At 58.9% G+C, this 13,513-nt stretch overlaps 1 protein-coding gene across 1 annotated transcript in view; it reads left to right on the top strand.

The window, feature by feature from the left end:
• The window catches only part of CDYL2 (chromodomain Y like 2), a 154,177-nt gene that overhangs the window by 127,344 nt on the left and 13,320 nt on the right, over window positions 1–13,513 (top strand). Inside the window, exons 2-3 of the mRNA XM_056136713.1 lie at window positions 3,171–3,762; window positions 13,263–13,483. Of these exons, the coding sequence (XP_055992688.1) occupies window positions 3,171–3,762; window positions 13,263–13,483 (813 nt within the window). The remainder of the gene's footprint in view (window positions 1–3,170; window positions 3,763–13,262; window positions 13,484–13,513) is intronic.

Below are 13,513 nucleotides of genomic sequence, written 5' to 3'. Positions count from 1 at the left end.
GGTCAGCCTGCAGTTTCTGACCTGCTCGTGTGTTGCCTGAGGCCCAATGTTGAGTAACTTGCCCCCAACACAGGATAAAAGACTTTCTGGGGAGAGTGAAACTAGATAGCCTCCTTGGTGGCCTGTATTCTGAGTCCATCAGGATGAGCATGATTGTCCATCTATCCATCTGTCTACCCACCTAGTCACTGTCACCTACCTGTTGTCCTTCCAGTAACAGTCCACCTCCCACCACCACCCAATGTCCATCCGTTTCTCCATGTATCTGCTCATTCAACGTTACTCCTCTCCCACCTGGTCATTGCATTGACTATGTAGCTGACGTGGTTTTCTGAGTCATTTCGGGAAAGACGTTTCTCTGTCCCGGGAGCACTGACTTTCTAAAGCTGGAGACTTCTGTGCCACTCTGGGCTGACTCCTGGCAGCTCAACCCTAAAAAGTTCTGCAGATATGCAAAGCTGAGGCTCTTCGTCCTGAAACATGCTTGGCTTCCTTTTTTTACTTATTCATTTATTTAAATGAATCAACCACTTAATTTATTTTCTTTTGGGGTCACACCAGCGATGCTCAGGGGCTACTCCTGGTTCTGCACTCAAGAATTACTCCTGGTGTTGCTTGAGGGACCCTATGGGATGCCAGGGATCGAAACTGGGTCGGCTACATGCAAGGCAAATACCCTCCCCACGGTACTGTCGCTCCGGCCTCCATGCTTGACTTTCTAAAGCATGATCACAAATGAATACTACAGTAAACCTGAATTACTTAGGCACTGTTTTATCTTTTAAAACTGCAAGTGTTGGTTTGACACTCCTAAAAATTGTTAGAGTAAGTCAAAGTAAAGATGTTCACAGGCCACTAATAGCGATAGAAAAAATTTGAGATAAGTTAATTAGAATTGCATATGAGGAAATAATTATGAAGAGGCAGTTTGGCCTAGATAGTAACATATTTTAAGTGCAAAGCAAAGTGAGTCCTTTACCTATTTTGCGTGGTCTTCATTGGAAGATGAATAAGCCATTCCAAGACAATCACAGTTTCCAAAAGTTTTAGCTTTTTCACTGGGCAAAAGTTTATGTGTATAAAAATGGAAACGTGAGCATAAACACCATCTGATGAATCCTTTCCTTGCGTGTCATTTCCTGTCTTCAACCATCCCCGGCTCTTAACTCGACCCTTTGCCGTCCTCGGAGTTTTCTTTCGATCGGTTTCAAGGGCATATTCCTCCACTTACTACTTAATTTCATTGACTCACAATTCCATTCTGGAGAAGCAAATTAGGTCGGCATTGAAATACAATAAATGTTTGAATGTAATTGTTTACTTTTTCATTGAGGTTCTGTTTTATTTTTAGCATGGGGAATATCCCGTCAGTTTTTAATTAAAAAGAGTCAGATGTACTATAAAGTTGAGAATAATGGCATGAACCTTCACCTCGCCTTGGCTGGGTGTTCCTGTATTTAGCAGGGGGACCAGCGGGATGCTTTCTCTTTTTTCTTTCCCCAGAACATTACTTGAAGACGACGGGGTGGGGTGGGGACAGAGAGAGCAGCACGTGGCTTTAGAACCAGGGCGAGGAGCAGCTCAGATTCAGCACACCTGCCCCTTTATGTGGGAGTAGGGATTTACTGGATTTCATAACTGTGCACACACGTGTGTGCCCCCCCGTGTGTTCTGATGGTATACATACAGACACACACATATACCATCCAGGTCCTGAAGGATTCTCTCTCTCTCTCTCTCTCTCTCTCTCTCTCTCTCACACACACACACACACACACACACACACTAACACCCCCCCACATACACACACATAGACACACACACTCCCTGCGTGTTCTGATGGTATACATACATCCACACACACATATATCACCCCAGGTCCTGAAGACCTCTCTCTATCTCTGTATCTCTCTGTCTCTGTCTCTCTCTCTCTCACACACACACACACAGACACACATATCAACACTTCTCCCCCCCCCCCCCCCCCCGACACATACACACACACTCCCTACAGGGCCTGATGGTATACATACATACATACATACACACACACACACACATACAGCATCCCAGGTCCCGATGGCCTTTCTCACTCTCTCTCTCTTACACACACACACACACACACAGACACACACACACAAATCCCCAGCGTGCACTCACACATGCACACACACACACACACACACACATACACACATACACTACCCCAGGTCCTGATAACTTCTCTCTCTCTCTCTCTCTCTCTCTCTCACACACACACACACACACACATACACAGACAAGCACAAGTGCATGCACGTGTCTGCGCTTGTACACACACACAAACACACACACACACACACACACACACACTCCAAACTGAGGAAATAGGGCTTATATTGAGTCAAGCCATGAGTGGTCGAGGTGGAAGGCGTTTGTGTCCAGCTGTTGGTCGGCCTTGGGGAAAAGGGGTCTGAGGTGAAAGGGCTTCACTCTTCCTTGGGGGCGTGGCCCGTGCAGTCCACAGCCTTCCAGAGAGTTCCACGGCCCTCACTCTGCTGTCTGCCACTGCATGACAGGGGAGAGTGTGCCCAGCATTTCTGCCATGCCCACCTCAGGCCCACCCCATGATTCTGTGTCATCCGTTAGCAGTGGGGATGCAGGAGCCGGGCCGTCTGTATAAACACCATCAGGGTCTCTTAAGACGCACACACTGGGGGCTGGAGAGATAGCACAGCGGAGAGGGCGTTTGCACTGCACGCGGCTGACCTGGGTTCGATTCCCAGCATTCCATATGGTCCCCTGAGCACCCCCAGGAGTAACTCCTGAGTGCAGAGTCAGGAGTAACCCCTGAGCATTGCCGGGTGTGACCCAAAAAGCAAAAAAAATAAAAAAAGACGCACACACTGACTCTGCCAATACAAACCATGACGATTTGGAGTCAGCCCTGGCTGGAGGGGCAGTGGGCCGCGTGTCACCCGATTGCTCTGGGAAACAACCGTGTGGACCTTTGCTGCCTCCTGTCAGCCTGGCCTTCGGGAACGTTCCGGGAAGTGTCTGCACCGGCCAGCGAGCGGCTCCACCCTGAGGGCTGGTGCGGCTCCCGTGGGGGGCTTGGACTGATCCCCCCACCCCACCCCATCCCACCCCACACACAAACCCCAATCCTCTCTCTCTCTCTTGCCCCCCAGGTTGAAAAGATTGTGGACAAGAGGAAGAGCAAGCGAGGGAAATGGGAGTACCTTATCCGCTGGAAGGGCTACGGCTGCGCCGAGGACACGTGGGAGCCCGAGCACCACCTCCTGCACTGTGAGGAGTTCATCGACGAGTTCAACGGGCTGCACCTGGCCAAGGACAAGCGGGCCCGGGTGGGCAAGCAGGCCTCCAAGCCCCCGCGCGACGGCCGGGGCCCCTCGGCCGAGAAGCTGCCCCCCCGCGCTCCCGAGCCCTCCAGGAGCAGGGGCACCTCGCACAAGCGCAAGCGGGTCGGCCCGTCGGCCCTGCCCAGGGGTACCCGCAAGGGCTACTCGGCCAAGGCGCCCGCGGGCGGTGACCGGGCCGCCAAGACCGTGTCCTACAGGACTACGCCCAGCGGGCTGCAGATCATGCCACTCCGCAAGGCGCAGGACGGGCTGGAGAACGGGGACGCGCGCTCCGAGCAGGGGGAGCCGCACTTCGGGAACGGGCCCGCCCCGCCGGGCCTGGGCCTGGGCGAGCAGGTGGGCGAGCCGGAGCTGGTGGAGTGCGAGGGGAATCCCGAGGCGCCGGCGGAGAACGGGCTCGGTAGGTCCAGCAGACGCCCCCTGCCCCCCCCCCCCCCGGGGTCCTGTGCGCACGCAGGCTTGGCTGCCCACCAGGGCCCGACACCCATGGACACTGCAGCTTGGCCTGTGAGGTGCCCAGCACCCCAGCTTGGCCTTGCTGACCCCTGCCGGGACCCTTTTCTGGGGGTGGTGGTCCCCAGCCCACGAGGACCCCAGGCTCGACCCAGAGGGCCCCTGTCTGCCTGCGGGGGCTCAGTGAGACCCGGGAGCGTGACGGGAGGGTGGGCTGTGGGTTGGGGGCCACACCCCTCCTGAGGCCCCCGGATCCACCCCTCAGGGAGGCCTTGGGTCCACCTTCCCCCGGCCTCCCCCTCCCCCGGCTCCCCCTGCTCCCTGGGGGGCCGAGCTGTCCCGCTCCATGCGGGAAGGAAGCAGTGGGACAGGGCAGGGACTTGCCTCTGTCTTCCCACGGCCCTGGGAGCCGTCCCAGGATCAGGAAGTGGTGGCCGTGGGACTCTACATGCCCAGCCCCGAGTCCCCCCACCAGCAGCCTGCTGCTTCAGGGTGGCCTTCCTGGCGGAGGCAGCCAGATCCCCCCTGTACCCACACAGGAACGCATCTGTTCCTGTCCATGGCCCAGGCCTCCTGGCCTGTGTAACTGAGTCTACGCTGATGCATGGCTCTAGTTACCAGAGAGAGACAGACAGAGACAGAGAGAGGGAGAGAGAGAAAGAGAAAGAGAGAGAGAGAGAGAGAGAGAGAGAGAGAGAGAGAACAGAGACAGAGTGAGAGACAGAGACAGACAGTGACAGAGACAGAGACACAGAGAGAGTGAGAGACAGAGACAGAGACAGAGAGACACAGAGAGGGAGAGACAGAGACAGGGAGCAAGAGAGCGTGCTGACTGGAGGTGGGGACCTGGCAGATCTGATGGCAGAAGGGGGGGGGGACGGAGGGTCAGGCCAATGGCAGCCAGTGACCTTAGTTCCTAGAGCTGAGTCAGGGCCCTGTGTGCTGGGCAGAGCGCGGGGGGTGGGGTGGGGTGGGGGTTGGGAGCCGTTCCTGGGATTCCCCTCTCTCTGAGAGTGTCTTTTGCCCAGACACCAGCCCTCAGTTGCCGGCAGTTCTGCCCGGGGACCCGATGGACGCCGGGCTCTCAGAGAGGCTGTTTGTTCCACCTGGCAGGTGTGAGCCAAGCCTGGCACGGGCCGCCTTTGATGCTGCCTTGGCAGCTGCCGAGGGGGGCCAGGAATTCCCCTCTCGGGCAGGGGGCTGAGCTGAGGGCTGGTGGGGGATTCCCAGCATCCCGGGGACTCAGCCAGGTGAGGGAATGAGCAGGGGAGGAAGGTGTGTCTCGTCCGGGCCGTTTACCAAAGTGGGCCAGAGCATCCTCGCTGTGGGCCCTGCCTCTGTGGGGCCTCGTCCGTACCCAGGGTCCGACACCTGGTCATGGGACTGTGTCACCCCCAGAGGCCAGGGACAGCCTGGGGACCAGCCGGGGAGGCGTCTTGTGCCCCCCACTGAACTCCCACCTGTGCGGCCATGTTCTCTGCTCTACTCAAACCCCTGCCCCTGTTTTCTTTGGTTTGGGGGTGTTTCCCTGGGCCCCTGTGCTCAGCCCCTGTGCTGGCATTGGGGTCTGTGAGATGCCCCCCCGCCCCTCGTGAGGTCGAAGCAGTGACTGGCAGTTCTTCCTGGATGAAGCTTCCTGGCTCTGGGACCCAGGGCAGAATGCTTGGTCGGGCTGAGTCTGGGCTGTGTGATGGGTTTCGGGGTCTACACCTGGCGGTGCCCAGAGGCTTCTCCAGCTCTGGGCCTCTGGGGTCCCTGGGGCGTGCGGCTTGGAGACTGAGGCCTGTGTGCTGGGCTCATCAGATGGAGCCTGGTGACCTGGGCGCCTTGGGAGACAGACCCAGGGACACAGCGTGGGTGACCATTTGGGCTCCGTCGGGCTCAGGCCAGTTTCGTGGGACTGTTTTGAGCACCTCCCATGGGTAAGACACATCTCAGTGCTCAGGTGGAGGCAGGAGGCTGCTCTGGGGAACAGATTCCTCGGGCTCAGCGTGCAGAAGATGGGGGTCAGGGGGCGCCTGCATAGACCACGTGGGGTCACCTGTCAGGGACTCTCTCCGCTGCCCCCCCCCCCCGGTCTCCCCCGTGAGAATGTTCTAGCACCTGGAGGGCCCTGGGAACAGGAGAAAATGGGGATCCTGGCCAGAGAGGCTGAGTCCGGATGTTTCTGGACACACCCAAGGCAGAAGGTGTTTTGTGACTCCAGAATGTTCCGGGAAGGGGTCAGCGCTGTGGTCAGGCAGAACATGCCACCCCCCACCGCATTGCCTGATGAAGAAGCCAGGGCATGTGGCCTTGTGGAACCCCAATCGTCTTCCCATGGGGTCCCCCACCCACCACCACCCCTCCCCGTGGCCCCCCTGCAAGGGGAGAGTGAGCCACTTCCTGTCGGGGGGGTGGGGAAGCTCCCGGGGCATTTGTTTTGGGGGTGGGCTGCTGCTTTTTATATGCGCTCAACTTCTCTTTGGTGAATGCAGGTTCTGCCTCCCGAAAAGCGACTTATGTAACACGTTACTCATGTGCGGCTGACTCCCTGATCCGTGCCGTGGGAACAAGTGCTAAATCGGTGCTCAGCGGGCGGGCGGCCTCTGCGTCTCCGCCGGTGCCCCCCACCCCCTCCCCCGGCAGCGGTGGGTGAAACACCGCGCCGCGTCCAGAGTCTTCTCGGGGATGACAAATGGCTCTGTGGTCCGGGCACCATCTGCCTGGGTATCCTTGGGGGAGCTCGTTAAAAACGGGCTCCCCCGCCCCCAAGGGCTCAGGATCTCCCGGGCACGCTGTGAGCTGCACTTTTTTGGAGGAACGCTGGGTGTTCCCAGCCAGGGCTGTCCCCGCGCTGCCTGCTGGAGACGCTTGTGGGGCTGGGCTGGGTAGAGCCCCGGGAGTTACTCCCTGCCTGAAGCAACGTCGGTCGTCGTAAGGAGGCCTGGGTTCTGTTCCTTCAGAGGTGCCCGCTCTCCCTGCCTCTCCCTTCTAGAAGGGTCAGTCCTCAGGCGTGCAGGGAAGCTCTCGAGGTCGCCAAAAAACATCCCTTCCCTCCCCCCACAGTCTGTTCCCTGAGAAGCGGTCTGCAGGTCTCGGGGAAGGAGGCTGGAGCATCACCCCTTCACAGACACCCCTCGGCCCATGGGAGGCTCCGTGAGCTGGAGGCGGTCTCACCCAGAGCCTTTTCTGTTTGGGTGGTGGTGGGGTGGGGGTCCCCCAAGCGTACTTAGAGGAGATTCCTACCAGCTGGGCCAGCAGCTCCCCCGTGCCACTGCGCTGGGGGGCCCTCCAGGGTTGTACCCAGCAATGATGCTCACAGGACCACACAGTGTCGGGGATTCAACTGGCACCCACTGGTGCGTGACGAGCGAGGCCGCAGCCCCTCGGCCTGGGCCTTGGAGCCCACAGACGCCGACACCCTCTGAATTCCACAGAGCCGGCAGCTTCCCCATCTCCGGGTGTCTGAGACGGTCTGTCGCCCAGTCCTGCTGCTGCCTGGTGTTTCTGTGCCGCGCCTCTCCCTGAGTGAGCCATCCCACACAGCCCTGCACTGCCCGCCTCGTCCTCCCCACTGATCCCCTAAAACGGTCTCAGCTCGCTCCCACCCTGCGTCTGTCTGTCTCCTGCTCGCTTCCTGGGCACACTTCCCGCTCTGCCCTGTATGGAACGGAACCACCTGGTTTTCCATGCTCCGAGACAGGCTGGGCTCAGAGAGCCTGGGGTCCTCACCTGGGAGCCCCCTCGCTGGGCCGCACTGCGGGGTGGAGCGTCTGAGCTGCAGGCGTGGAGCAGAGTCTGGGGATCTCACCCAAGTGGCGGCGCCCCCGAGAAACATCCAGAAGATGAAGGTGCGGCTGGTGGCACGGGAGTCAGAGGCCTCGGGTGCCAGCAACGTTGGCGCTGTGAGAGCTGGTGAGGGCCAGACGCGGATGCCGGAAGTGGGACGGCAAAGGCATTTCCTGGCTGGTGGTCCTCGAGGACTCAGCCCTGGCCTGCGTGGGCAGCGCCATCCCTCCCTCTCAGGGGACAGGGGCCGGCCGCTCAGCCCCAGAGTTGGTTTGGGGTCCTCCGGCCTGCCTGCGGGCACGGGGCAGGGGCATGGGGGTCATTCGCCCGCATAGACTCCTGAGGAAATATGCCCCCTGCGGGTGGAGCCCTGCGCCCACCTCTTTGCTGCTTGTTGGAGGGCCGGACCCTTCCTCGCCCAGCAAGGACTCCCCCTCAGCACCTCCAGGTGCCCACTGGACACAGCCTGGCGGGGACATGGCGAAACCACTTCAGAGCTGCCACAGGTGCAAGGAGAGGTGCAGAGCTGTGTGTGTGTGTGTGTGTGTGTGTGTGTGTGTGAGAGAGAGAGAGAGAGAGAGAGAGAGAGAGAGAGTACAGATGTGTATTGTAGCTCAGGCAATTGTGAGGGTTTCTGTGTGTGAATGTGTTTGTGTATGTATGTGTGTATGTAGGTAAATATGTGTGTTTGTGTATGTGTTTGTGTGTGTATGTTTCTGTGTATGTGTGTATGAGTATAGCACTGCACTGCACTGTCCTCCCGTTGTTCATCGATTTGCTCGAGCGGGCCCAGTAACGTCTCCATTGGAGACTTTGTTGTTACTGTGTCTGGCATATCGAATACGTCACGGGGAGCTTGCCAGGCTCTGCCGTGTCGGCGAGATATTCTCGGTAGCTTGCCGGGCTCTCCGAGAGGGGCGGAGGAATCGAACTCGGCTCGGCCGGGCCGGCTGCGTGCAAGGCAAACACCGTACCGCTGTGCTACCACTCCACTCCTGGGGCTGGAGTATATGAGTGTATGTTTGTGTATTGTGTTTGTGCATGTATGTGCATGTCTGTGTATATGTGTGTTTGTGTATGTATATTTGTGTATATGTATGTGTGCGTGTGTACCTGTGTTCTAGCACGGCACCCCCTCTGCACACACCTGCTGGGAGCCGGAAGGAGCGACCCCACGAACCTGTGCACCAGCATTCACCAGCCTACCTTTATCCACCTGTATGGCTCGTTCTTTCTGGTTTGGGTTTGGGGCACAACAGAGGTGCACCGTGCATGGTGAGGGTCGTTCCTGGCGGTGCGCAGAGTCATTGCTGCGGGGGACGGCGCCCAGGCCTGTATCCCCACAAAGGCCGCTGTGCGCGAGGCAGTCTCCCTCTCTCCTTCCCTCTGCACTGTCGCCCCGGCTCTCCCACCCACGGTTTTATCTCCTGCCTATCCCATATCTGAAATTAGCTGGGCCGAAGTACCAGTTATTCCGTTATTCACTGGCAGTCCCGTAGAACCCTATGCAGGCGCACTCAGTCTGGACGCGGGGAGTGGTCACGGGACGGCGGCGGGTCCGTCCCCCCAGCCTTGTCCCCACACCCAGCGATGCTCTCCTGGGTCTGTTCTAGCTTCCTCGAGGTGTGGTCGCAGCAGTTTTGGAGGACAGGGGTCTCTCTCTCTGTCGGGGTAGGGCAACACCCATTGGCGCTCAGGGCTGGCTCATGGCTCTGCCTCAGGGGTCACTCCTGTTGGGCTCGGGTACCATGTGGGGTGCCGGGAAGCCAACCTGGGGTGGCCGTGTGCCAGGTGAGCGCCTTACCCCTGTGCCATCACTCCGGCCATCACACATGGAGGCCACTTTTTAAAAAATATACATTTTTTCAGTCACCGTGAAATTCCGAAGTTATTTACAATAGGGTTCCAGGCACACAGTCTTCCCACACTGATCCCTTCTCCAGTGCCAACCGCCCCCCCTCCCCATTTCCCTCCTGCCCACCAGTCTGCTTCCAGCTGAGGCTCTTTTTTTTTTTCATTCTAAAATAAATACTTGTGGGGCTGGAGCGATAGCACAGCAGGTAGGGCATTTGCCTTGCACACAGCTGCACCGGGTTCGATTCCTCCATCCCTCTCAGAGAGCCCAGCAAGCTACTGGGAGTATCCCGCCCCCATGGCAGAGCCTGGTAAGCTCCCTGTGGCATATTCGATATGCCAAAAACAGTAACAACAAGTCTCACAATGGAGACATTACTGGGCCTGCTTGAGCAAATCGATGAAAAAAGAGAAGACAGTGCTACAGTGGCTGGAACAATAGCACAGCGGGTAGGGTGTTTGCCTTACACTCAGCCAACCTGGGTTCTATTCCCAGCATCCCATATGGTCCCCCGAGCACTGCCAGGAGTAATTCCTGAGTGCATGAGTCAGGAGTAGCCCCTGTGCATCGCCGGGTGTGACCCCAAAACAAAACAAAAAAACTTGTGTTTTTGCACTGTGTTTGACAGTGCTGTTGCTCCTGGGGTTCCTACCTACCCCATTCCGCCTTTCAGCGCTACTTCCTCCTCCCGGCCAAAGGCTTCCCTCCACTGTGAGGCCCCCCCAGGCTGCCTCCACCCCCTGGATCTGTTTCCTATGGAATCTCATTGTCCTGATCCTTGTTTCCATTGTGTGGGTGTTCACCATCCCCTGCTGTTGCAGTATCCCGTGAGAGAGGTGGTTCTGTGTGGGTCCCTCTCCCTGACTCGCGCCACTCAGCCAGGACCTCTCTAGGTCTGGAGCCTCTGTGAGGCAGCTCCGGTCTGTCCGGGCTCTGCTGACCCTCTCCCGGCCGTGCATACTCTGACTGTACATCCGGCGCGGAGGCAGGTCATTTTCCAAACCAGTGACAAGGGCAACGACAACACCAGTCCCGGCTGCCTGTGTCTTTCTCTGTCTCGCTGTTCATGCCCTGGGATGAGCTTAAAACTCGAGGGGGAGGGGGCCCTGCACCTTCAGACTAAGTGGCACCCCACTGCCAGACCGCACCTTCAGCCAACTGGTCGGCTGGCCTAGGGCCACCAGGAGCCACCCTCTGTTTTGTGGGGGAGCCCTTCCCCCCAAATACACTGGGAAAGGCAAGAGCCCACTCGCTGCGGGGATCCTGGGCATGTCCCCTGCCGGCCAGGAGTGGCTGTCACAGGCCAGACAGTGGCTTTCTCCCTGAGGCTGCAGCAGAAGCCCCCACCCGAGCTGCCCCAGAGTGGACGAGGTGTCCGGGTGAGGGCGCTGGACTGTGGTGCCAGCAGGGATGCTCTGAGGCTGCTCCAGCCCCTGCTCCTCTCTGGGACCCTGATTCACTCCCCCAGAGCCCCGAAGAAGGGCTGCGGCTCTGGGGAGCAGGGCAGGAAGGTGCATATGCCGTGTGTGGCTCTCTACAGGGGCTGATGGCAGAAGCCAGGACCTCACGCTGCCTTCGGCCACCTCTTGTGTGCTGGCGGCATCAGGGAGCATCAGGGCTGTGTTCCACCTTCTCCAGTGCGGAGCTGTTGCTTGAGGGGGTGCGCACCTCTGAGGACCACTTGGAGGTTGAGGGGGGGGAGCCAGGTCAGGGGTCTGCCAGGACTGCAAGACCATGACCTTGAGCCGGGTCAGCTGTAGCCCTGGAGGGTCGCACGCAGCCCCAGGTGCATATTCTAGCTGGACGTGTGTGTGTGTGTGTGTGTGTGTGTGTGTGTGTGTGTGTGGTTACAGGTGTGTGTTCTAGCTCAGGCAATTGTGTGTTTGTGTGTGCTTATATGTCTGTGTTTGTGTGTATGCTGTGTGTGTTTGTGTAGATTGTGTGAGACAAGCACCTTAGTCCTGACCACTGCGGCCCCCCCCCACCCTGGGCCCTGGCACCCACAGACGTCCCCCACTCTGAATGCAGGTGCAGGTCAAAGCTACGGGCACCGTCGCTGGCCATTCTAGCAAGTCCAGTGGGAAGTCTCATTCTGCATCTGTGCCTGCCCACCGGTAGCCTGGGTGCCGGGCGTGTGAGCCAGGGTGGACAGGGCCAGGGCTGGGCCAGGAGGCGAAGGGAGATCAGGGAGGCGTCCGGGAGGTCACTAACAACAGCCAGAGGAACTCCAGTGGGTCGGGGAGGAGGAGGGGGCGGGGGAGGGCGCCTTTTGGGGGAGGAGGAAGAGGAGGGGGTGGAGAAGGAGGAGGAGCTACCTTAGCCAGGTGGGAGGGAGGGCGAGGCCGAGGCCAGCTAGGTCTCCTGGACTCTCCCTGCAGTTGTTACTATTTCCTTGCAAGGGAAGTTCCCTCCCTGGGGCTCTCTGGGAGGGGCCGGTGGGATACAGCTGACTCAGCCGCCCAGGTGCTGCCCTTGTAGCTGACTCGGACCCAGGCTTGACTCGGACCCGGACCTGGCTTGGCTGCATGACTACTCGGAAAAGGTCCGTGGGAGGCCACCTTGCCCATGGGCTCTCCTTCCTGAGGCTGGCTCCGGGGCGAGTGCGTGCCTGTGTTTTATCTAAATGCAACTGGATTCTGTTTGTTCAGTTCATGTTATCCTCGTCTTCCTTAGTTTTACTTTATTTCCTGGCCGGACAGCAGTTACACTCAGGGAAGTATCACTCCTTCAGTCTCCGTGCCAGCCTCTACAGGGAAGCTCGTTTCATTCTTTTCTGGCAGGTTCCCCTCGAAAATAAATAGACTGATTTGATTCCGTGCCCATCTTGCACTAAAGTTGCAGGACTTTGGCACCTGGCCTCCAGGCCCCTGAGGTGTTCTGCGGGAATTGCTCCCTCTTGGTCCCTACAGGGTCCGGACTCCTACGGCGTCTGAGCATTTATTTCATCATGGATGGAGCATCCATTGCTGACTTCTGGTCTTTGCTTGCACATTTAGGCAGTTTCCCAAGTCTTGCAGTTGTCAGAAACGGTGTAAAGGTGTCCCTCTCTCCCCCCCTCCCCCCATTCTGGGCATTGTGCTTTGCAGTACAGGTCCTGACAGGTTATCGTGTCTGTCCCTTGAAATCGGGGCGTTTTGGATCTCTGTGTCGCCAGTGATCCCACTGAGGCCCCTTCCCGAGTGGGCCGTGGGCTGGGCTCCAAGGCAAGCTGCCGGTTGTGTTTGTGGGCTTGCTCAGGTGCCTGGAAGGTTCCACAGCGGCGGGTTTCCTTGGCTGGCGCCCAGTGCTTACCGAATGTCGTTGGGGCTCTGCAGTGCTTGGCCCCCTTCAGTTCAGGGGTGCAGGATGTCAGTGGGGCCCAGGACATCCCAGAAGGGATGGTATGGAGTACCCAGCCTCATGCGTATGCCTGTACATTTCGGGGGAGGGAGCACACCCAGTGGTTTCCGGGGCTGACACCTGGCTCTGTGCTTAGGGCTGACGCTTGGCTCTGTGCTCAGGGCTGACTCCTGGCAGTGCTCAGGGGACCCTGTGGGATGTGGGGGAGCAAAGAAGGATCAGCCGGGTACAGAGCAACTCCCACCCCCTGCCCTGTCTCCCCGACCCCAAGCCTGTGATTTTCTTCCTCGCCTCTGTCCCCCCTCCCTCTCGTCCTGCCCCCCACCCCCACACCCCCTGAGATGCTCAGGGGCTGCTCTGGCTCGTGCTTGGAGTGCTCCTGCAGTGCTCGGAGAACTGCGTGTGCGTGGGGAGGGGGGACATGCCCAGGCCCCCCCCTCCCGGTGCCACACCTGTGCCCTCACGCACTGCATCACTTCCAGAAGGCTCCGCGCTCACCAACGGCGGGCTGAGCCTGCAGGGCGCCGTGAAGAGGAAGCTGGACGCGGAGAAGGACTACGTCTTCGACAAGAGGCTGCGGTACAGCGTCCGCCAGAACGAGAGCAACTGCCGCTTCCGGGACATCGTGGTGCGGAAGGAGGAAGGCTTCACACACATCCTGCTGTCCAGCCAGACCTCGGACAACAACGCGCTGACCCCCGAGGTGAGAGCCGGGACCCAGGGGGGCACTGCC

The sequence above is a fragment of the Sorex fumeus genome, unplaced genomic scaffold (genome assembly GCF_029834395.1).
Source record: "Sorex fumeus unplaced genomic scaffold, SorFum_2.1 ptg000122l, whole genome shotgun sequence".
NCBI lineage: Eukaryota > Metazoa > Chordata > Mammalia > Eulipotyphla > Soricidae > Sorex > Sorex fumeus.
The sequence above is the reverse complement of the archived record's forward strand: the minus strand, read 5'-3'. Positions and strand labels throughout refer to the sequence as shown.